General features: G+C 40.1%; 1 protein-coding gene across 1 annotated transcript in view; it reads left to right on the forward strand.

Moving 5' to 3' along the window:
* Window positions 1–3,989: 3,989 nt before the first annotated feature.
* LOC140933347 (probable E3 ubiquitin-protein ligase HECTD2) overlaps window positions 3,990–25,543 on the forward strand; it is a 30,304-nt gene continuing 8,750 nt past the window's right edge. The window contains exons 1-13 of the mRNA XM_073382886.1: window positions 3,990–4,239; window positions 4,319–4,959; window positions 6,936–7,038; window positions 7,352–7,441; window positions 7,953–8,017; window positions 8,571–8,616; window positions 9,320–9,429; window positions 10,035–10,080; window positions 10,688–10,790; window positions 11,576–11,699; window positions 12,908–13,007; window positions 13,767–13,874; window positions 15,308–15,440. Of these exons, the coding sequence (XP_073238987.1) occupies window positions 4,132–4,239; window positions 4,319–4,959; window positions 6,936–7,038; window positions 7,352–7,441; window positions 7,953–8,017; window positions 8,571–8,616; window positions 9,320–9,429; window positions 10,035–10,080; window positions 10,688–10,790; window positions 11,576–11,699; window positions 12,908–13,007; window positions 13,767–13,874; window positions 15,308–15,440 (1,777 nt within the window). The 5' untranslated portion in view covers window positions 3,990–4,131. The remainder of the gene's footprint in view (window positions 4,240–4,318; window positions 4,960–6,935; window positions 7,039–7,351; window positions 7,442–7,952; window positions 8,018–8,570; window positions 8,617–9,319; window positions 9,430–10,034; window positions 10,081–10,687; window positions 10,791–11,575; window positions 11,700–12,907; window positions 13,008–13,766; window positions 13,875–15,307; window positions 15,441–25,543) is intronic.

A 25,543-nucleotide genomic window follows, 5' to 3' on the forward strand; every position in this document is an offset into this window, starting at 1 on the left:
ATTGTACATTTCTTTGCCGATGTTTTGCACGACGTTCGACTGCAACGTGAAACTTCCAGAAACTTCCTAGTTTTTAAGGATGGAAACAAGCTTGAAGCCTTTAAAAGCCAAACTGAAAACTTTACTTTTTAAAGAAGCCTATGATTTATAGTTTTAAGACTCATGAATGACTTGTTGATAGACGTTTTTAAGGTGATTTAAATTACTTAGTTTCAATACATTTTTTTAATCGAATCTGATAATTGCCTTTTTAATTGTATATATAGAGAGATTTATACTAAATTTTTAGGGTTTCTTCCGTATTATTTATTATTTATTTTTATTCTATTTTATTTTTATTTTTTGTTAGTGCGCATTAGATCATATATTTGAATGCTATTTTGCGCCTGATAAATAATAAATTATCATTATTATTAGTTACACGTTTTATGAAGGAAATGTCGGACGTGTTCTCGTTCGGTTTTTTTTTCTTTGTCGCTCATTTTCACCCTGGTGGCCGCTAGCATCCCGCCGCTACAAAATTTCGTCTTGTTCCAGTCCAACAAAAAATGTCCCCTTTTGTTTTTTCTCTCTCGCTGTAGCTCCTTTTCTCGTTGAGCTTCGCTGGCCTGTCGCCCTACTTTCTCTCTTTCTCTGTCTTTTTCTTTCACTATATTCCAAATTTGTGGTAATGACAATTAATCATAGCTTAATATTTAAAACAACACGGATACAGAAACATTTTCCTCTTTCCGTTTTCGTCTTTAGTCTCCGCTTCACAAGACGCGGGTGGCCATACGCTTTCCCACCAAAATAACTTAACATTTGGCATCGGCTTACTTGTAGTGGGTGTACGGACGGTCGTTCGGGCGTACGCTACGTCATAACCAAATTTTCGTGCTTTTTATCTTAACATTGGGGCTCCGCCGAGCGCGCTTCGCGCACGGGTGCGCCGCTAAAAACCTTATCGGTTCCCTTATCGGCGCAATCGATGAAGACTCGAGATGTGGTTTTCCGTTCTCTAGATTACTCGAAGAGAAAACTTTCTCTCACACTTTTCCGATCAACTGTTCGACGAACCAACGCTGTCAACTGTACAGCACAAATCTACCAGAGAAAAGCCGCGAACAGTAAAATTTTCCCGCGAAATTCTGAACCAGTCAGAAATAGTCTCCCTAGTCTTTTTTGTTTTTACCCTTTGCAGACCCCTCCAGATCAAGAAAACACACTCAAACATCAACCGAACCACAGGTTTTGTTTTTGTTGCAGGCGGGCTGCCTGGAGTACGCTTGAAAAATATGTGCTCGTAAAACGGCTTATCTTGCCTACTTCGCTACTGGACACCAAAACTGTGTGACAAAACAACAATAAACAAGACTTCATTCACACAAGACAATTGTCTCGTAATTTAGCACAAAACGCTATTCGAGGCAGGGAAAAAGTAAACGTACTGAAGTTAATAAAAATGAGTCACCTAACAGTACAGAAGCTGATCTTTAGAGTTATACAATGTAAACAGAAAAAAAAAATGAAAAAATTTATTTCAAAAAAATTAAAAAAATTGGGGCAGTATTTTGGCTTTAGGTTCAGGGAGGCTGGATCCAGCCCACATAAAGCATAGAAAAAGTTGTCAATCATCTTGGGACCTAACATGAGATCAGGTTCTATTTTCGTTTCGCGTCAGAAATAAACGATTCTGCGTGAGGGAATGTATGATAGCTGCTGAATTGAGCCTGATCTCAGGTTACTTACGACCGATATTGTTCGAAACACGGAATTTTTTCAATATGGCCATGGCGCTATATTTTGTTTTGTACTTAGTTTTAAATTCCCTTGCATTTACTATCTTATTCATATCATTGATGTTATTGCCGATTTTTCTTCATTCTATTCAATGATTCGTTTCAAAAACGCTTTATTCTACCGGCGCGGAATGCTCTCTGCATCGCTCAATCTACTCGAACATTCTTCTGGCAGAATTGATCCATGTCAAGGAGGAGTGGAGAGTCCCATGTCACTAACTGTCTCAGACAAGTTGACTGATACCTCACACTGGTGTCGGATTTTAGTTTAAAATAGATATTTTTTTATTTTAAACTTGCTTGCTCGAGGCCATTGTCGAAACGTTTTAAAATCTTTCAAACTTGACGACTGTCGAGAAGGAAAAAAAATACAATATCGGAACATTGAAAATGAACCATTTCTATCTATAAATAATTAAAAATCATCCCTACTCCAGTTCACTAGCCGCTGTGGAATATGAATATCTAATTTTCTCGCAAACGTTTGGGTTATTTTTTTGGAGAAAATGTGAAGGTGGCATTAAATCTTTCATCCCTTTTTTTTCACAGAAAAAAAGCCATCGAATGGAAATCGTTTAAAAGTGGAAGCGAAATGTGGAATTTTGTCCCTTAGTTTTTCGAGAGCGTTTATAATTTATAAAACTAAAATTCCAGCCGGCATCGGCCTTTAAACGATTGCAGTGTCATTTACAAACACGCACAAATGTCTATATACTCTTTTCTTCAGACCCCAACTGAAATACATGGAATATCAGCGTGCTGGGAGTGAAGTTTATTATTATTATCTTGGTGAAAAAAACAAAAAAAAAACAAAACAAAAAAAACAAAACAAAAAAAACAGCAATAACAATAATTATTCTCCTTTAAAAGATCGCCGGAAATTTAACGTCTGAAAAAAAAAAAGAAAAAACACGTTTTCCCCTTAACACATTTAATTATTTTGGCCGATATAAAGCTTTGTTTGTTTAATTTTTGCTGTTGTTGTTTTTTTTCATCTTTAGCAGCCTGGGTCCATTTTTTTTCATGAGGCTAGATGACTTTATATTTAAGCTTAACAAGTAACTTTATTGAACGTGCATTTAGCAAAAGCTGCTCGCGGCTAACCTGAGATCAGGCGTTTTTCTTTGCTTCTTTGTTTCTTTGGCTCGAGAGGGGAAAAAGGGATAATAGGGAGAGGGCACGATCTCAGGCTAGCTCGCGGCAGGCAGTGTAAGGACAATATATACTGTTACATTTTATCCAAAAAAAGTTACAAATATGACTTCGTATACATGCATGTATAAGATATTTTTACAGGATTCCAAGCTAGTCCAGTTGCAGCTGTCCTGTGAGAAAACAACGTTTTCCATTTCCATTTGATGCATTAACTATAGTGATCGAGTTTTTGTTATACTGGGTGGGAATTATATTCTCTCTATTTCAATTTATATTCCCCTTATATAACAACATTTCATTTGTACAAATCAGTCCAATCTGCATTTTTTTTAACATACTTGCTTCAGTAACATTACATAGCATGCGGTCTGAAGTCAAAACAAATGTTACCATAGCTTTAGCTGGTTATTCCTTTAACAGACCTCTCTTCGCAATGGGGAATTTCTTAAGAGATAAAATGTGACATAGCAAGGTTTAGGAGACGCGCTAAATATTTTCTGCTGAATATAGAATTAGCTTCAAAAACTTGTTTTCTAAATGTTTGTCTGGGCCGAGGCTTTCACAAGCTTTGAAAATTATCTTCTCCGAAGTCTTAATATCCCGTGGAGCTGAAATGAAACCTAACGTAAGTACGGTATGCTTTTTTTCATGCTCTTAAATTCCGTTATTTTCCACGGACCTTTCGATTTGAACATTTTGAAAACACGACACAAAGTTTGACTAAGTATCCATCTTCTTCGGGCGTTTTGGATTTCTCTATATTCCGTCAGTTCAAGGATGTTTACAAAAATGAGACAGTATGCAAATTGAGATTACAAAGAGTTGCGTTTTATTTGTCTGAAAAGTGTAATGACACTCCAGAATTTTCATTTGCTAAGTTTGTTCTGATGGTTCATGGAAATAGCACTATGAAATATTGATTACAGGAAAATGTTGTCAAGAAACCAGTGCACCTGTTGTGAGGAATTTTGAGCAGGGAATCTTTATTATCCAATTAGATTTCTTCATTCTAACATGAGCCAATCAACGTGTAGTATCCATTCACCGGTGAGTGCGCCCAGCTCGGTTAATCAACAACCAAAATGGCCGTCTGTTCGTTGGAACTGCACGGTCGAAGGATTATTGTCGTGGTCATGATTTGATAAAAGCTCCACTGTGGCTTAGACCACACCAGATGGTCGGTTTATAAGTGGATATGTCCAGTGGAGGGGCTAAAAACTCTTCCACACGCCTTTTACCTCCGATAAAGAACCCCCTTTTCAACCCACACGAAGATTCCGAGGAAGTTCGTGTTACGTCTGTGGTGGGTATTTTCGTGTTAATTTCTTGACCTATTCCCTTCTGGTAATGTTCTCACGAAACATTGTATATGTGTATTATAGAATAGCCATGTGGAGCGAACTCGTCCTGGGCGGAGATTGGGTGGCTTATCAAATCTTTTTAGCTCGCGGAATCGACATAGGTTTTCTCCAAGTTCTGATGGCCGCGAAGAACATGTCCAAGAACAAGCCGGCGAAGGTGTCAGCGGAAGTTCTATGAAACCGACTGTCTTAGCCAAAGGAAAAGCTACTAAAACATCGAATTTAGAAAACAGAGGAATTGTAGTAACGCCCGAGTTGTCACATCAAGATACGGGGTCAGAGACACAGAAAACAGTGAACAACCGCAGGGTACCAAGTTCACAGAACCGTTTCTCCCGTAACCTCAGCAACAACACAACGGAAGCTAATGTTACTAGCGATTCAAATAACAGGGAAGAGGATTTTCCTTTGAGCAACGAGAGTAAGGGAGGAGTTAAAGGTCGAGTCAGCGAGGAGAAAAACTCTTCTGGGCTTTTGCGAAGAGGCAAAGAGAAACGATCGCTTGTAAAACAAGATTCGGAAGATAGCTCCAGATTGACTCAAAGTGAAAGGCTGGGTTCAAACTCTGCTTCGGACAGCGAGGTGATAGTCCGAGGAAGTCATTCAAGAAGAGAAGACAAAAAGAAGCCGGAGAGGAAATATCATAATGCTATGTCCCTGAGGTAAATTATGATCGAAGTGAAATCTATGTGTTTTGTATATGATGTAGCCTGCGTTAGAACTCAGACACTTAATTATAGCGCCCTTTTGTCTCTTGTGCTCACACTGTGTCAAATTCCTTAATTGGGCAGCTGAAATTCTTCGCACCTACGATCAGGTTACCTTAGAAAAATTGAAATACATGAAATAATCTCTAGTTAGAATCAAGCTGGTGGTAAAATTATACCTGTTTATCACTTAATTGCAAAATTGGAAAGAACAGTTGATGAACAGAAAGCAGAGAAGCTGTTTGGACTTTGTTTTGTTTTTCAAATGACATTGTTTCGAAACGCTTTTTCTATAGCATCTATTTTGCGGTTTGCACAGTAGTTAATTACCATCGTATTTAATGAATATGTAGGAGGCATGCACACTCTAATGAACTTGTCATAAACTTCCTTTGCTGATAATGTTTTCATAGAAACCATCAAATCTGCCGCTACTTTCCGGGGGGGCGGGGGGCTACTTGGGTTAATTTTAGCTGGGCATGTGCCGCTTGCCTCTCAGAATCCCTAGTTCATCATAGTCTATTGTGTGGCTTATTAATACGGACCCCATCATAGTCACTGACGTACACTGTAGTCACTTTTACTGTATCTACATGGACATCTAACATGTAAAGTATAAAGCCTTTTAAGTAAGTCGTCCTGAAATGAATTGACATACCATAAAATTCGGAAAATAAGCCCCTCCAAATATAAGCCCCCCAAACCGGTAACGCAAAAAACCCTCCGTTAAATCGCCGTTCTAAATATAAGCCCCCGAAGGCTTGTACTTGGAAAATTGCCCTCAAATACAAAGTAAAACAAAGGAAAAACGGTAAAATTTACTTCCAACTATAAGGCTAGCCCAATCAATTTTGAAACGCAAATTCCCTCCAGCTCTGTAGATAAGCCGCTCCGAATATAAGCCCCTCCATAAATAAGCCCCTCAAAAAGGGTCTTTGAAAAGTATAAGCCCCGGGGCTTATTTTCGGAATTTTTTTAAATTCTTCCCGTTTAAATCCCTACCTACCTGAATTTTCTGACCCCTCAAAATCCTGAAAATATCTGACCCCATTCTTAATTTCTATTAAATGTGACTCCATCCACTCGCTCATCCCCAATTAGCCTGTTAATTGGAAGTACCCATCCCCACTTTGAGCTAATTTTTCTGATAGTCATAATTATATCCCCACCCTACCAATTAATGGTTGCCATGGTAAAGTCTGTACTGTCAGCTCTGTGAAATGAAATGGAATGGTGACAGTTGGCACAAAAGTAAGGTAAAGATGTAACAGAGATGAACATAGGCATGAAAAACTGACAATGGGCTTCCTCCTCAGCACGTGAAACAAAGGGTTAACAAAATATAGTCTTCCCTCCCCTCCCCACAAGTTATTGTATTGTATCAAAGTTTGGTTGTTGATTTATCCAGCTGTCCAAAACAAGATGCTCTAACATGCTAGGGGCCAATCCTTGCCTAAATCAAGCTATAATTGTAATTTGAGGCCTATTATTAGGATTAACTTGTAGCAAGTACTCATTAGGGACTTAAAAGCAGCTGCGTCTAGGATGAAAACAAAGACAAAATTATTGTGACGTATGCTTTCCTTAAGACTGGGGTGAGATGAGATTTGTTTTTGACCTCAAAATACAGCTTTAAGTGTGGGTTTACAACCTAGAATGAAGACAAACTTTCTAGGATGGCATCATTTAAAGAACAATAATATTAATGAAAAGAGAGTTTAAAAATTTTGTTCCAGTTAGAACAAAATCTTTCCTGTGTTTTTGCCTGAGTTTTCCACAAAGTCCTCAGGATGAAGATGAGTGCTGAGATATGCGCAATAATGCATGTACTTGTCAATTCACTTCAGTTGTTTTCATTTTCTTTCTACATGTTAGTGCCAGTAGGTTGGTGTTAATTATAATAATTATTAAACTGTCTCCTGAAATTTCAGAAGTGACTGGAGGGAAGCCACAGCATCAGGAGATTATCAGAGTCTTCTTGAATTTTTAACAAGAACATTTGATTCATTTTCTGAATTGGTCTCAGTATTTAAGGTATAGTCAGTTATTGTAAGTAGAATATAATGACATTGTACATAATGTAGTTTATTGCAGTTCTCAAGATGAGAATGCTGTTGTACATGTACTAGCCTGCAGATTAAAGAGTATCATTTTTAAATAATAAATTATCACCACAGCTTCTCTTATATTTTATAAAAGTTTAAAATTTTTATGTGTGAAAAAACGTGTTCATTAATATTTTATAGGAACCTTTTTTGTAATTTGGCTGTGTTAGTAAGAGTCTAAAAAGAAGAGAAGAGTTTTGTATTTTTCCGTTACAAATAGTGATTTACTTTTATTTCCTCAGAGGAAAGATGACTATGACCCAGAGGAGTTTAGTGAGAGTGGTATTGATTATGATTTTGTGCGGATAACCTATGAAATTGTGCTTTCCTTGGTAATTATTAAAACTTACTATTGATTTTTTAATAATTCATTTAGGACATTATAGAGGATGTTGAAGTAAAGTTCTGTTTACTATAGCCTCTGAGTGTGTTGCAGACAGTCTGAATTCCTGATAAAAACAGTCTTTGTGACGGCTTCCAAACACCACTTGTTCTGCAGGTATTCCTTAGGTTTTCAGGGATATCTGTATATCCATTTCTGATTGGCTTTTAGAGTAAATTTCTAATGCTCTCTGTGATTGGACATTTCGTTTCAGAGTGTTTTAGAAAAGTAAAAAAAAAAGTCCCCTTAAGAGGTGCCAAGGTAGTGATTAGATTGCTATGAAGATCTCCTGGTTGCTGCTGAGGAGATTTCTGTGTTCCTCAGCTTCCTGTACACACCTACCGTTTGTATTTTCTCATCTTTCAACTGGCATGGATTTTCAAGTCATTATGTATATATGCAGTGTCCTGACCACAATTTTTTTAAAAGGGTTTGTTAACTAATTCTGGTTCTTGCTTTAGCCCCAAGATGTGCAAAAGAATGTCCTGAAATCTGTGATTAACAGCCTCTTACAAGACATCAAACGGTAATAAAATTAATTAATTATAAAATAGGTTGTTTCCTGCCTTTTTTTTCTTGTATGCTATATGTAAATTTCTAAATCTTAATGTGGTGGTTGCAAGAAATATCAATACCAATCCCCCCCGACCAGTTGTGGTCAATCTGCCTCTGTAAAATTGAATTATCTCAAAGGTAGGGGTTTGATATGGACTAAACCTCTCCATGAGGGAAGAATGGATATAGTTTTTGTTGGAGGCGTGTGTGGCTGAGCGGTTGACACCTCAAACTCCAGATCTGGATGTCGGGGGTTCAAGCCTCACCCATTGCATTGTTTCCTTAGACAAGGAACTTTACTCCACTTTGTCGCTCTTCACCCAGGTGTATAAATGGCGTGGGTACTGGTGACATACTGCTGGGGGGTAACCCTGTGATGGACTAGCATCCCATCCAGGGGGGAGTAGCAATATTCCTAGGCATACTTCATTCTAAGGAAACCAGGATAAGCTCCGGCTGTTTGGGCCTTTGGCTTGTGTGGGCCTTTACCTTTTTTATAACTTGTTTATTTTTCATTCACACAGTAAAAGAACTAAAAATGATCTCAGAGCCTACATCATCTTGTTACAGGTATTACACATAAGTTTATAATTGTATTTTATTTTCCACTTTTCTTTTTACTTATACATGTACATGCATCTTCAATAGATTTTGCATTAATACATGTGCCAGTCAGAGCCTGTAAGAATTTTAGGCTGTTTTAAAAATGTTGAGCAGTGGAACAGTACTGTACATGTACATGTATGGCTTACATCGTTTCCTGGCTCTTTGACCTTTTGGCTCCTTTGTACTAGATCTGTTAGGCCCCATGTCATTTGACATATCTTCATATTTGTTACTGTAGTTATAATTGTACTTTCTTAAAATTGGGCTGTCAATATTAATATTCAACTGTCCAAAACAGGGTGCACATGCTCTCACATAATTATGCAGAGTGTTCATTAGGCATCGGAGATTGGAGAATTCTCTGTTTACTAAACACAGAATTCTCCAGCTGATGTGCGATGCCATGTTTTTCATTCATACATTCATAATGTAGTGTTACAACTTTCTCCTGCTATATACTAGAAATATTCCTAATGATGGCATGCATATCATCAAAACCCTGCATATGGGATCAACCTTTGCCTGAATCACTTAAAACTGGATGGTTTTCAATATGTTGGTGTTGTTGTTGTTTCCCTAGAAAAGTTATTTGAAAAATGATACAATGTACATTTATTCAAAATGTAGTTAACATAAATTGTAACCCATTCTTTTGTCAACATTACAGAATCCTCAATTTAACAAATCAGCCACTTATGTCATCTTTGCTCACCTTCTCCGACAAGTGTCATCTCTTGCCGATGGAGAGCATCAGTTTCTTGTTCACTGGTTTAGAAGGTTACTTAGACTATTTATTTGTTTTAGAACATTAATTGCATGCATCATTACAGGTACATTGTTAAGGCAAAGAAAATTGTTTTTTTAAGGTGGCAACTTTTTAACTTGCAAATATTTTTAATTAGTGTTGGAATTAAAGAAAAAGGAAACAGTGCAAACTGTGAAAGTTGGATATTGCTGTAGCTTCCAGAGTTTACTCAAACACAGATAATTAACACTCTACAGTTATTTAAGTAGCTTTTGCAGGTGCATAAATTTTTGTCCTTAGTTTAAATTTTATTTCCTTTGTTTTCAACTCATTATCATACATTACCATACCCCAAAATAAGGGGAAATAAGATTTAAACTAAGGATAAAATTGAACGACAACAAATGTCAAGGCCACTAACTTGTATGAGTTAAATTAAGGATAATGAGGGTAAAGATGTTACATGTACACGTGCCAACTGAGTTTTATCTACCCTACATTGTACACAATGTATTCATGTAGTCAGGCTAATTAGCAGGTGGCTACATAAACAAGTTTTTCCTATGAACGTGTTGTGGTAATGCAGTGTCAGTCGATCTCAATTTCATTAAAAAGTTTTTTGATCTTTTGTTCATAGAATTCCTGTCAATACCTTTAAAGGACTTATTACAAGAGTACAACAGGTTTGCTTATCCAAGAGTTTTTATTTTATTATAGAGATCAAATTATTAAGAGAAGTCATGATAGATCTATCAAGCTTTATAAAACCCACCTTGTGAATTAATCTCACTTTTAAGCACAGAAGGAAACCATGCTCATTATTAATGGCTGCTGTCCTCTAAACTGTAAAACTGTACAAGGCAGTTCTACCTTATTGTTTTGTTTCATTTGTAATTTTTTATGGGACAGATTTTGTGCATGTTATTATCGAGATGCATTTTCCTTGATGTGTAAACATTGAAAAATAATTCACAAGTTATGTTATTAAAAGTAATGTCAACAGTGACCTTGTAAGTTTTTTACTCAAAACATGTCTTGAGGAATAACTGGTACATGCAGTGGTGATATTGATCATGAGTTGATGATGAAGTAATGGCTTTGAAATGAAATTTTAAAAAGATTTTTACAAACTGTTAAGAGTTAAAAGCTGGTCTTTGAGTCAAAATAATAAAAGTTAACACCATAAAACATGTTAAAATGATTGGATCCAATATAAGCTTTTGCTTAACTGTTTATTTACTATGATGTGAATAAATTTTTCTTGTACTGAGAAATTTTATATTCTTAAAGTTTATTAGCGTCCGTCTGTTTCCGGCCAATATCAATGATCTCCCTTCTGAAGAAAAATGTACCTGGTGGATTCCTTCTGCTGTTAAAGTTCTGGCATTACTGAGTATGCTATTAAATATTAACCTTTGTTTTCCTATGTTAAATATACTGCTTTTGTTTCCATTACGAGTATTAATAACAAAATATTTTAATAACCACATTTTTTAATAATTTGTCAATTCAACCATATAATTTATTTAAATGTCAAACACGAGAATCAGTTTCCAGATGCTCTAGAGCCTCACAAGAATAATTATTTTCTCAGTCTAATTTGGATTCAAAGTAAATTTAAGTATTACTCTTCTTTCTAGCTTAGTTGATTGACTTTGATGTGATTATCAAATCGACTAAAAAATAAATTGTTAAACCATTAAATAAACTTTAAACTAGCTGAAATTTGTAGTTTCCTTTCCCTTTCCAAGTTGACCAAAGGGGTATTATATATTTGAGGTAACAACACTACTCAAGATGTTCCATCAATAACATTTAACGTGTTAACCAAGGTAAATGTAAATGTCTCTATCGTCACATCACATTTATAATAATATATTTTGTAATAATACTAAATTTACAACCTGGAAAGTCACTGATAATGTCTTTGACCAAATTTTGTAAACAAAAATAATGTGTGATAGTTATAACTGGAAGTTTTACCTTCGAGTGTTTTTTAAGTTTCCTTCTCTCAGTTTTTCTCAATTTCTTTTTGTTGCGGTATAGGCATAAGTGGTTTCAAAACCTTAAATCCCCACAAGGGGGTGTATGTATTTATATGGATGTCTTTGGCAGCAGCATAATTATATGCTGCTCATTGTAAGGTTAAAAACTGATGTTTAGTTTTTAATATCTCAGATGCATCCAACTGGTTGTTCACTCCGCCCCTCGTGAACCACACCTATTTCTACAATCAGTCCTTGGATCACATTGACCTTATGAGTGAATATTATTCATGGCAAAATCCTGGAGCTAATCCTGGGTGAGTCAATTCAAATCAAGAACTTTTTCAAGTGGCACTGTCATCAATTTGCTGACTCTGACTGCTGATTGTCATCTGGGTTGATTGTACTGCTTGGCATTAATACAATGTAAACTTGTACAACCTGTAAGAACACTGCCCTAAGACCAAGTGACTAACATTATTACTAGCAGAACTCCACACATTTGCCAGCGGAGCCACATAGCTAAGAAAATTTGGTTATCTTACATCCATCCGAAAAATTTTGATAGTCATGTGACTGTAAATCTGTCCAGCGTCTATACCTAGTGTACATGTAAGAGCCTGGAACCTGATATTACACATCCTTGTTGTGGGAAATTGGCACATGCCAAAACAGGGTGTTTGCTGACCAGCATCAGGTGACTGATCATCGGCTGAGGTGTCAACTCATTGCGGTTATGTGTTTTATTTTTAAGTTCTTCGCTGACAAGTTTTAGTTTTCAACTGATCCTAGGCTTAACTCCAAGTGGATTTCTTTTCAATGGTTACAGGTTATATTGTTTGAAGTAAATTACAAATTTATGAATGGGAACTTCTCCTTTAGCCGTGGCTAAATCTATATGCTACTCAGCTTTCACTTGACTCCATGAACATTCTTGGTGGACACACAAAATGCAGCAGTTGAGTGGTTAACCCCTTCTGGACGGCTTGATGAAAACTCTTAATGTTCTCAAAGTTTTCTTGCCCCAGGGAATGCTGCTGACTAACATTGCTCTTGCCTGGGGGAAAGTGAGCATGATAAGTTACTTGCCCAGGAGCCTTTTTTAACCATATGCTACTGCGGCTTGATGCTGCCGAAAGTGTTGGGTCCCTGTGACTTGAGAAAAGCTTTACCTGAAGGAGCTGCTGGTTCATTATGTGGTTATGTTACAAGTCAAATTTTATTTTAGGTTAATTTTGATATAACCTAGGTTGATTCTCAATTGCCTTTGTCTCCTAGCCCTGGAAGACAAAGGAAATTAAAAATCAACCCAGAATAAAGAAATTTGACCTGAAATCTAATTTGACCTGTAATGGATATATTGTGAAATAAATCTCTACCCAGAGGACAGTACAATATATTACATGTATGATTACTTTCCAAATCTCATCCACTGGGCTAGGTGTATTACCATTGTGGTTCTTTTAAGTGTAAGAGAATAATGATCTGCATGGTAATATTTTTTTCCCTATTATTGACTTTTTAGGAAGTTCTCATTCTGTCAGTACCCTTTCATTCTGAGCCTAGCAGCAAAGCGTTTCATCATGCAAAAGGACTCTGAGTCACAAATGATTGTAATGGCCAGGGTAGGTTGTACTGTTGTTAAAGTGTTTTCTCCAAGATCTTTCTTTTTTGAACAGGACTCAAAAGATTGTCTCTTTCTATGTTATGAATTGATAATTTAGCCATAAAAAAAAAAAAAAAAAATTAATGGCAAAATAAACATGTTTTGATCAATGCACTCTATTGCATCTGATACAATGTTAAAGTTTAAAGAATAAAGATGAAGAGGTTATGTGTAGTAGAATCTGGTTTGTGCTTATTTTCCAAGCAAAACCTGCTAAGTGAGACTGATACAAGTGCCTCTCCTCTGCTGTACCAAGTTTATCAGTTAGGTTTGGCACACAACCAGTAGCATGGGCTTAAACTATTCCCTAGTGGGTTAAAGGAGCTGCGTGACAAAATATTTCAAAGTTCAAATGGTGGGAGTCGCCACCAAACTTCATGAAACATAAAAATAACTGCTGAAACCATCAAAAGAACTCACGAATTACACAGCAAATACAAAAGGCAGCGCGGATGGACAAACTTGAAGATGATTTAAACGGATTGCCAGAAATTATCGAGGTTTTTGAAAATTTGTTAGCCTCATTTTCGTTGTTTGTATCGTTTGATAAAATGCTTGGGAGGCATATTTGTTTGGCATGAAGCTGTGATTTTTCAAGTTTCATGGCAAATTAGGACGCATAACTGGCATTATAAACAAAATGAAGTAGTCAGCCATGACACATGCCCTCTAAGGCAGCAAATGACTCATGTTTTTGTCCGTTTCCAATCATCAACAGAAAAGCCTTGTTGCAAAAGTTCAGCGGAGGGAAATGCCTGACATGGGAATGCTTTTTCTCAACATCAAAGTTCGCCGCTCAAATTTAATTTCTGATTCTCTAAATGAGGTAAGTGATCATTGATTTCGGACAGCTAGAGCTATTCTAATAGAATTGGGGATTTTGCAAGAGAAGAAGCAAGATTACTAATGTGAAAGGCTCTACCCAAATACCTCCCCTGGCTCACTAATTTACTTTTAGGGGGAGTGGGGGTGGGGGCATTTTTGCATAAGGAAAAGGGACAAGGCACAAACTATACTGAATACTCTCAAAACTTTTCAAGCAGGCACTGCTTTGTGACCTTTATATTCTAGTGTCTGAACATGTGAAAGTTTTTTGTACTGGAAGAAAATTGACATTTTCCTTAGACCGATTCAATTAGAATGCCAAAAAGGAAGACTATTGATAGTACTGGCAGGTACCATAGTGCCGTCATGTGCTATGCAGGGTTCGGTTAATTGTCAGCCAGTAACTTAGGGATGAATGTTATCCCAATGCTTTAATTCTCATATTCACAGAATTTCTACTGGTAATTGTAATACAGGTAGTTTACGAGAATCAAAGGCCGTTGGAGATAAACAGGGCTTCTGATATTTCGCGGAAAGAAAGCAAAATTTCGCGGGATTTTCAGGGGCAAATTCGCGGAAAAATCGGCCGATTTCGCGGGAAAAAAGTCAAAATTCGCGGAACAATCGGCCAATTTCAGGCGATTTTCGCGGGAGAAAAGTCAAAATTCGACGAAAAATCAGCCCATTTCGCGGGATTTTAGCGCAAAAAAGTCAAATTTCGAAGGATTTTCAGGGGCAAATTCTTAGGAAAATCGGCCGATTTCACGGGAAATTTCGTGGGGAAACTTCGCCAAGAAACAATCCGTAAAAAGCAGCCGATTTCCCTGGGTTTTGTTTGGCAAATTTCGCTAAAATCGATCAATTTTGCGTCGATATGACCAGCGTTGGTGAACGTTTTTGTTAACAGGGATAATCATTAAATTTTGCTCTTTCAACATCAGTTCGCTCGAGAAATGAGCGAATGTTTAAGCTATTAACATTATGGTTAGTGCCCAGTTTTTCGCAACGTTCATCTAAAAACGCCTGGTACTTTTGGGACGTTCTTTACTCTTTGCAGTGACGAAGTTTCAAGCTAAATTTGAACGTTTGGGGTGAATAAAACCGGTCTAATAGCCAAGATAAGTATTAAATATGTTTTGCCGACATGTATTTGGAAATATTTCTGGCGGACTTCGCGGTATTTCGAGTTTTTTTGGGAATTTCGCGGGATTTCGCGGAATTATCAGAAGCCCTGGATAAATGATGAATTAAGCAAAGCATTCATCGTTCAGTCTCTTCAATTCCATGGCATGAAATTATTTTTCCTTGTGCTTAATTTCTATGCAACTGTTTATTTCGACTACAGTCACAAGCACTTGAAGTAGAAGATTTCTGCTGTTAGTTATACTCGATGTCACTGTTAAAACTGCTGATCGTTATTTTTACCTCTCTTAGATCTCTCGCAAGCAGAGAGACTTAAAAAAGAAACTCAAAGTGACATTTGCTGGCGAACCAGGCCTAGACATGGGAGGCCTGACAAAGGAATGGTTCCTTCTGTTGGTTAGAAAAATATTTAGACCAGAATATGGTAAGTATATTGATGAACCTACAGTTAAACTCCTCTAGATAGCCACTAGACACTATTTAATTTGATTTGCAGACACCAAATGAGTTTCAAAAAAAGAGGTCGTATGTTGTTGCTGGTGTTGCTGTTGTCGCTGTTGTCACTATTGTCACTGTTACCACTGTTCAGTGTTGTCTCTATTATCACTGATGTCACCATCATCGATTTTGTCACTGTTCTCGCTGTTGTCACTGTTGTCACTGTTGTCAATGTTCTCGCTGTTGTCACTGTTGTCACCGTACCAGCTGTTGTCACCATTGTCACTGTTGTCGCTGTTGTTGCTGTTGACACTGTTGTCACTGTTGTCACCGTTGTCCCTGTTGTCACCGTTGCCACTGTTGTCACCTTTGTCACTGTTGTCCCTGTTGTCACCATTGTCACTGTTGTCACTGTTGTCGCTGTTGTTGCTGTTGACACTGTTGTCACTGTTGTCGCTGTTGTCACTGTTGTCGTTGTTGTGACTGTAGTCACCGTTGTCACCATTGTCACTGTTGTCACCGTTGTCAGTTTTCGCTATTGTCACTGTTGTCACTATTGTCACCGTTGTCATTGTTGTCACCATTGTCACCCTTCTCACTGGTGTCACTGTTGTCACTACTTTCACTGTTGTCACTGTTGTCACCGTTGTCACCATTGTCACTGTTGTCGCTGTTGTCGCTGTTGTCACTGTTGTCACTTTTGTCCCCCTTGTCACTGTTGTCACTGTTGTCACTGTTCTCACTGTTGTGACAGTTGTCACTGTTGTCACTGTTGTCACCGTTGTCACTGTTGTCACCTTTGTCACCGTTGTCACTGTTGTCACTGTTGTCACTGTTGTCACCGTTGTCACTGTTGTCACTGTTGTCACCGTTGTCACTCTTGTCACCTTTGTCACCTTTGTCACTGTTGTCACTGTTGTCACCGTTGTCGCTGTTGTCACTGTTGTCACTGTTGTCGCTGTTGTTGCTGTTGTCACTGTTGTCACTTTTGTCACCGTTGTCACTGTTGTCACTGTTGTGACAGTTGTCACTGTTGTCACTGTTGTCACCGTTGTCACTGTTGTCACCTTTGTCACCGTTGTCACTGTTGTCACTGTTGTCACCGTTGTCACTGTTGTCACTGTTGTCACTGTTGTCACCGTTGTCACTGTTGTCACTGTTGTCACCGTTGTCACTCTTGTCACCTTTGTCACCTTTGTCACTGTTGTCACTGTTGTCACCGTTGTCGCTGTTGTCACTGTTGTCACTTTTGTCACCGTTGTCACTGTTGTCACTGTTGTGACAGTTGTCACTGTTGTCACTGTTGTCACCGGTGTCACTCTTGTCACCTTTGTCACCTTTGTCACTGTTGTCACTGTTGTCACCGTTGTCGCTGTTGTCACTGTTGTCACTTTTGTCACCGTTGTCACTGTTGTGACAGTTGTCACTGTTGTCACTGTTGTCACCGGTGTCACTCTTGTCACCTTTGTCACCTTTGTCACTGTTGTCACTGTTGTCACCGTTGTCGCTGTTGTCACTGTTGTCACTTTTGTCACCGTTGTCAGTGTTGTCACTGTTGTGACAGTTGTCACTGTTGTCACCGTGTCACTGTTGTCACCTTTGTCACCGTTGTCACTGTTGTCACTGTTGTCACTTTTGTCGCTGTTGTCACTGTTGTCACCGTTGTCACTGTTGTCACTTTTGTCGCTGTTTTCACTGTTGCCTTTGTTGTCGCTGTTGTCATTGTTGTCACTATTGTCACCGTTGTCACTGTTGTCACCGTTTTCACTGTTGTCACTTTTGTCGCTGTTTTCACTGTTGCCTTTGTTGTCGCTGTTGTCATTGTTGTCACTATTGTCACCGTTGTCACTGTTGTCACCGTTTTCACTGTTGTCACCGTTGTCACTGTTTTCACTGTTGTCACCGTTGTCACTGTTGTCACCGTTGTCACTGTTGTCACTGTTGCAACAGTTGTCACTGTTGTCACTGTTGTCACCATTGTCACTGTTGTCACTGTTGTCACTGTTGTTACCGTTGTCATTGTTGTCACTTTTGTCACCGTTGTCATTGTTGTCACTTTTGTCACCGTTGTCACCGTTGTCACCCTTGTCAATGTTATCACTGTTCTCACTGTTGTCACCGTTGTGACTGTTGTCACCATTGTAACCGTTGCCAATGTTTTTAATGTTGTCACCGTTGTGACTGTTGTCACTGTTGTCACCGTTGTCACCGGTGTCACTGTTGTCACCGTTGACACCATTGTCACAATTCTCACTGTTGTCACCGTTGTCACTGTTGTCACCATTTTCACTGTTGTCACCGTTTTCCCCGTTGTCATCGTCGTCACCCTTCTCCCTGGTGTCACTGTCGTCACTGTTTTCACTGTTGTCACTGTTGTCACTGTGGTCACCATTGTCACCATTGTCACATTTGTCACCGTTGTCACTGTTGTCCACGTTGGCACTGTTGTCACCGTTGTTACTGTTGTCACCGGTGTCAGTGTTGTTGCTTTTGTCACCGTTGTCACCGTTGTCACTGTTGTCACCATTGTCACTCTTGTCACTCTTGTAACTGTTGTCACTGTTGTCACCGTTGTCACTCTTTTTTACTTTGTCAGTGTGTCACCGTTGTCACCATTCTCAATGTTATCACTGTTGTCACTGTTGTCACTGTTGTGACAGTTGTCACTGTTGTCGCCGTTGTCACTGTTGGCACCGTTGTCACCGTTCTTACTGTTTTCACCGTTGTCACTATTGTCACCCTTGTCACCATTGACACTGTTGTACCTCTTGTCACTGTTGTCACTGTTGTCAACGTTGTCACTGTTGTTACTTTTGTCGTCGTTTTCACCGTTGTCTCCCTGGTCAATGTTTTCACTGTTGTCACTGTTGTCACTGTTGTCACCGTTGTAACTGTTGCCACTGTTGTTGCTGTTGTCACCGTGTTCACTGTTGTCACTGTTGTCACCGTTGTCACTCTTGTAACTGTTGTCGCTGTTGTCGTTGTTGACACCGTTTTTACTGTTGTTACTGTTGTCACCGTTGTCACTGATGTCACCGTTGTCACCTTTGTTACTGTTGTCACCGTTGTCAGGGTTGTCACCGTTGGCAGCGTTGTCACTGTTGTCACCGTTGTCACTGGTTTTACCGTTGTCACTGTTTTCACTGTTGTCACCGTTGTCACTGTTGTTATCGTTGTCACTTTTGTCAGCGTTGTTACTGTGGTCACTGTTGTCACCGTTGTCACATTTGTCACTGTTGTCACTTTTGTTGCTGTTGTCACTGTTGTCACCGTTGTCACTGTTGTGACCGTTGTAACCGTTGTCACTGTTGTTGCTGTTGTCACCGTTGTCACTGTTGTCACTGTTGTCGCTGTTGTCATTAATGTCAGCGTTGTCACTGTTGTCACTGTTGTTACCGTTTTCACTGTTGTCGCCGTTGTCACTGTTCTTACTGTTTTCACCGTTGTCACTGTTGTCACTGTTGTGACAGTTGTCACTGTTGTCACCATTGTCACCGTTGTCACTCTTGTCACCGTTGTCACTGTTGTTACGCTTGTCAGCATTGTCACCGTTGTGACTCTTGTCACTCTTGTCACTTTTGTCACCATTGTTACCGTTGTCACTATTCTTACTGGTATCACTGTTGTCACAGTTTTCACTGTTGTCACCGTTATAACCGTTGTCACTGTTGTTGCTGTTGTCACCTTTGTCACTGTTGTCACTGTTGTCACTGTTGTTACCGTTATAACCGTTGTCACTGTTGTTGCTGTTGTCACTGTTGTCAGTGTGTTCACCGCTGTCCCATTTGTCACCGTTGTCACTGTTGTCACCGTTGTCACTGTTGCCACCGTTGTCACCGTTGTTACTGTTGTCACCGTTTTCACTGTTGTAACCGTTGTCACTGTTGTTTCTGTTGTCACCGTTGTCACTGTTGTCGCTGTGGTCACTGTTGTTACCGTTGTCACTGTTGTCACCGTTATCACCATTGTCACCGTTGTCACTGTTTTTACCGTTTTCACTGTTATCACCATTGTCACTGTTGTCACTCTTTTCACCGTTGTCACTGTTGTCACTGTTGTGACAGTTGTCACTGGTGTCACCGTTGTCACTGTTGTCACTGTTATGACTGTTGTCACCGTTTTCACTGTTGTCACTGTTGTCACTGTTGTCCCTCTTGTGACAGTTGTCACTGTTGTCACCGTTGTCACTATTGTCACCGTTGTCACTGTTGTCATTGTTGTCACTGTTGTCACCCTTGTCACCATTGTCACTTTGTACCTCTTGTCACTGTTGTCACTGTTGTCGCCGTTGTCACTGTTGTTACTTTTGTCGCCGTTGTCACCGTTGTCACCCTTGTCAATGTTATCACTGTTGTCACTGTTGTCACCATTGTGACTGTTGTCACCGTTTTAACCGTTGCCAATGTTTTTGCTGTTGTCACCGTTGTCACTGTTGTCTTTGCTGTCACCGCTGTCACTGTTGTCACTGTTGTCACCGTTGTCACTCTTGTCACTGTTGTCGCTGTTGTTGCTGTTGACACCGTTTTTACTGTTGTCACTGGTGTCACCATTGTCACCGTTGTCACAGTTGTTACTGGTGTCACCGTTGTTAGCGTTGTCATTGTTGTCACGGTTGTCACTGGTTTTACCGTTGTCTCTGTTTTTACTGTTGTCACCGTTGTCACTGTTGTTATCGTTGTCACTGTTGTCACCGTTGTCACTGTTTTGACTGTTGTCACCGTTGTTACTATTGTCACTGTTTTCACCGTTGTCACATTTGTCACCGTTGTCATTGTTGTTGCTGTTGTCACTGTTGTCACCGTTGTTACTGTTGTTACCGTTGTAATTGTTGTCACTGTTGTTGCTGTTGTCACTGTTGTCACTGTTGTCACTGTTGTCGCCGTTGTCACTGTGTTCACCGTTGTCACTGTTCTCACCGTTGTCACCGTTTTCACTGTTGTCGCCATTGTCACTGTTCTTACTGTTGTCACCGTTGTCACTTTTGTCACTGGTGTCACCGTTCTCACGGTTGTCACTGTTGTGACAGTTGTCACTGTTGTCACCGTTGTCACCGTTGTTACTTTTGTCACTGTTGTCACTGTTGTCACCCTTGTCACCATTGTCACTCTTGTCACTGTTGTCACTTTTGTTACCGTTGTTACAGTTGTCACCCTTCTCAATGGTATCACTGTTGTCACCGTTTTCACTGTTGTCACCGTTATAACCGTTGTCATTGTTGTTGCTGTTGTCACCGTTGTCACAGTTGTCACCATTGTCACTCTTGCACCGTTGTCCCAGTTTTTACTGTTGTCACTGTTGTCGCTGTTGTCGCTGTTGTCACCGTTGTTACTGTTGTCCCTCTTGTCACCGTTGTCACTGTTGTCACTGTTGTTACTGTTGTCACCGTTTTGACTGTTGTAACCGTTGTCACATTTGTCACCGTTGTCGCTGTTGTTGCTGTTGTCACTGTTGTCACCGTTGTCACCGTTGTTCACCGTTGTCACCATTGTCACCATTGTCACCGTTGTCACCGTTGTCACTGTTGTCACCATTTTCACTGTTGTCACCGTTGTCACTGTTTTCACTGTTGTCACCGTTGTCACTTTTGTCACCATTGTTTCTGTTGTCCCTGTTGTGACAGTTGTCAGTGTTGTCACTGTTGTCACCGTTGTCACTGTTGTCACCGTTTTCATTGTTGTCACCGTTGTCACTGTTGTCACTGTTGTCACTGTTGTCACCGGTGTCACTCTTGTTGCTGTTGTCACCGTTGTCACTTTTGTCACTGTTTTTACCGTTGTCACCGTTGTCACTGTTGTCACTGTTGGCACTGTTGCCAGCGTTGTCCCTGTTCTCACCATTGTCTCTTGTGTCACTGTTGTGACAGTTGTCAGTGTTGTCACTGTTGTCACCGTTGTCACTGTTGTCACCGTTGTCACTGTTTTCACTGTTGTCACCGTTGTCACTTTTGTCACCATTGTTTCTGTTGTCCCTGTTGTGACAGTTGTCAGTGTTGTCACTGTTGTCACCGTTGTCACTGTTGTCACTGTTGTCACCGTTTTCATTGTTGTCACCGTTGTCACTGTTGTCACTGTTGTCACTGTTGTCACCGATGTCACTCTTGTTGCTGTTGTCACCGTTGTCACTTTTGTCACTGTTTTCACCGTTGTCACCGTTGTCACTGTTGTCACTGTTGGCACTGTTGCCACCGTTGTCCCTGTTCTCACCATTGTCTCTGGTGTCACTGTTGTGACAGTTGTCAGTGTTGTCACTGTTGTCACCGTTGTCACTGTTGTCACCGTTGTCACTGTTGTCACCGTTGTCACCTTTTTCGCTGTTATCACTGTTGTCACCGTTGTCACCCTTGTCACTGTTGTCACTGTTGTCAGCAATGTCACTGTTGTCACTGTTTTCACTGTTGTCACCGTTGTCACCCTTCTCACTGGTGTCACTGTCTTCACTGTTGTCACCATTAGGGAGTTTAAGATACGGAGACTACGGACTACGAACTACGGCTGGACGAGCGTTGTCCTTTGTTCGTAGCACTGGGTTGAGTCGTACAAATATAGAACGTTAAGATTGCACTACAGACAGTAGACTACGAGAGAAGAGGCGGAGAGGGAAACAAGACGCAAAGATTTTCTTGTTTTCATCACAGTTCACAAAAACGCAAGTCAGTTTTGCATGTGATCTTATCTTTAGAACAATGAACAAATTCTTCCATACTTGAAGGAAGCAATTACGTCGGGTGAAATTGGTAAACAAAGTTTTGGTTACACAGGTTTTATTTTTTCGCCCATGAATACTTCTATGTCAAATATTAAAGAAATAGACAGAAATAGTAATAGCTCATTTATTAGATTTAGATGATGGACTTCTCCGACTACTGATCTGATGTAGTTTGAAGTATTGAAATGCCGAGTTTCGATTGTCTCGAAGATGTTTACGTCATTTTCATTCAGCAAATGGCACGATTCAAAAACTCGCATAAACAAATTTTACACACGTAGAAAGACACAATGATCAATTCGACCAAACATTGAAACTTTTCAAGTGCGAAGAGTAAGTAAATTACCTGCATGATTTCTCTTCTCCTACGCCGTCAATCTGAATTCTGCTTATAAACATCTGAGCTTAATATGAGCTTAGCTAGAAAGATTTGAATCACAACAGTCGATTAAAAGCGTAAATCTGAGCAGAAATTAGACACAACTTACATATTTCGCTTCCCTCTCACTTAAAGCAGGTGAATTGAAAACTTTTTTACGAAAAAATGAGATTCTTGAGTTACCGGACGGCAAAATACGAGCAAAATGTTCTCCGTAGCCGCAGGACTACGCGGGAAAAATGAACAGTCACGTGGTTTTGATCATGCGCAATAGCATGTTTATCCGTAGTCGTAGTCCGTACTCGCCGTATCTTAAACTCCCTATTGTCACTGTTGTCACTGTTGTCACTGTTGTCGCTGTGGTCACTGTTGTCAATTTTTTAGCCGTTGTCACTGTTGTCACTGTTGTGATAGTTGTCACTGTTGTGACAGTTGTCACTGTTCTCACTGTTGTCACCGTTGTCACTGTTTTTACCGTTGTCACTGTTTTCACTGTTGTTACTGTTGTCACCGTTGTCACTGTTGTCATTGTTACCGTTGTCACTGTTGTCACTGTTGTCACTGTTGTCACCGTTGTCACTCGTCACCGTTGTCACTTTTGTCGCTGTTGTCACCGTTGTCACTGTTGTCACTGTTTTCACTGTTGCCTTTGTTGTTGCTGTTTTCATTGTTGTCACCGTTGTCACCGTTTTCACTGTTGTCACCGTTGGCACCGTTTCGCTGTTGTCACTGTTGTTACCGTTGTCACTATTGTCACCGTTGTGACCGTTGTCACGCTTGTCACCATTGTCACAGTTGTCACTGTTGTCACCGTTGTCACTGTTGTCACTTTTGTCGCCGTTGTCACCGTTGTCACCCTTCTCAATGGTATCACTGTTGTCACTGTTGTCACCGTTGTAACCGTTGTCATTGTTGTTCCTGTTGTCACCGTTTTCACTGTTGTCACCGTTGTCACTCTTGTCACCGTTGTCACCGATGTCATATTTGTCACCGTTGTCGCTGTTGTCGCTGTTGTCACCGTTGTCACTGTTCTCACTGTTGTCACCGTTGTCACTGTTGTCACCGTTGTTACTGTTGTCTCCGTTGTCACTGTTTTCACCGTTGTCACTGATTTCACCGTTGCGACTGTTTTCACTGTTGTCACCGTTGTTACTGTTGTTATCGTTGTCACTGTTGTCACTGTTGTCACTTTGGTCACCGTTGTCACCGTTTTCCTCTTTTCTCACTGTTGTCACTTCACTGTTGTCACCGTTGTCACTGTTGTCGCTGTTGTCACCGTTTTCACTGTTGTCGCTGTTGTCACTGTTGTCACTGTTGTCACCGTTGTTACCGTTGTTACTGTTGTCACCGTTTTTACTGTTGTAACCGTTGTCACTGTTGTTTCTGTTGTCACCGTTGTCACTGTTGTCACCGTTGTCAATCTTGTCACCGTTGTCACATTTGTCACCGTTGTCACTGTTGTCGCTGTTGTCACTGTTGTTACCGTTGTCACTGTTGTCACCGTTCTCACTATTGTCACTGTTGTCACCGTTGTCACTGTTGTCACCGTTTTCACTGTTGTCACCGTTGTCACTGTTTTCACTGTTGTCACTGTTGTCACTGTTGTCACCATTGTCTCTGTTGTCACTGTTGTGACAGTTGTCACTGTTGTCACTTTTCTCACTGTTGTCACCGTTGTCACCGTTTTCGCTGTTGTCACTAGTGTCACCATTGTGACCGTTGTCACTCTTGTCACTGTTGTCACTGTTGTCACCAGTGTCACTATTTTCACTGTTGTCACCGTTGTCACCGTTGTCACCCTTCTCAGTGATGTCACTGTTGTCACTGCTTTCACTGTTGTCACTGTTGTCACTGTTGTCACTGTTGTCACCATTGTCACTGTTGTCAGTGTTGTCACTATTGTCGCTGTTGTCACTGTTGTCACTTTTGTCACCGTTGTCACTGTTGTCACCGTCGTCACCATTGTCACTATTGTCACTGTAGTCACTGTTATCATCGTTGTCACTGTTGTCATTGTTGTCACCGTTGTCACTTTTTTCGCTGGTGTCACTGTTGTCACCGTTGTCACTGTTGTCACTGTTTTCACTGTTGCCTTTGTTGTCGCTGTTTTCATTGCTGTCACTGTTGTCACCATTGTCACTGTTGTCACCTTTGTGACTTTTTTCACTGTTGTCACTGTTGTCACTGTTGTCACCGTTGTCACTGGTGTCACTGTTGCGACACTTGTCACTGTTGTCACCGTTGTCACTGTTGTCACTGTTGTCACCGTTGTCACTGTTGTCACCCTTGTCACCATTGTCACTCTTGTGACTCTTGCCACTGTTGTCACTATTGTTACCGTTGTTACTGTTGTCAGGTTTTTGACCGGTTTCTCCGCTGTCACCCTTCTCAATGTTGTCACTGTTGTCACTTTTGTCACCGTTTTTACTGTTGTCACCGTTGCCACTGTTGTCACCGTTGTCACTGTTGTTACTGTTGTCACAGTTGTCAGTGTTGTCACTGTTGTCAATGTTGTGACTGTTGTCATGGTTGTCACTCCTGTCACCGTTGTCACATTTGTCACCGTTGTCACTGTTGTTGGTATTGTCACTGTTGTCACCGTTGTCGTGTTGTCACTGTTGTCACTTTTGTCACCGTTTGTCACTGATGTCACCATTGTTAGTGTTGTCAACGTTGTGACCGTCTTTACTGTATTCACCGTTGTCACCGTTGTCACTGTTGTCACCATTGTCACTGTTGTCACTGTTGTCACTGTTGTCACCGTTTTCACTGTTGTCACCCCAGTCACTGCTTTTGCTGTTGTTACCGTTGTCACTGTTATCACTGTTGTCACTGTTGTTACTGTTGTGACAGTTGTCAGTGTTGACACTTTTGTCACCGTTGTCACTGTTTTCACTGTTGTCACCGTTGTCACTGTTTTCACTGGTGTCACCGTTTTCACTTTTTTTATCGTTGTCACTGTTGTCAGTGGTGTCACCGTTGTCACTGTTGTCACTGTTGTCATC

This window comes from Porites lutea, chromosome 4 (assembly GCF_958299795.1).
Source record: "Porites lutea chromosome 4, jaPorLute2.1, whole genome shotgun sequence".
Lineage (NCBI taxonomy): Eukaryota > Metazoa > Cnidaria > Anthozoa > Scleractinia > Poritidae > Porites > Porites lutea.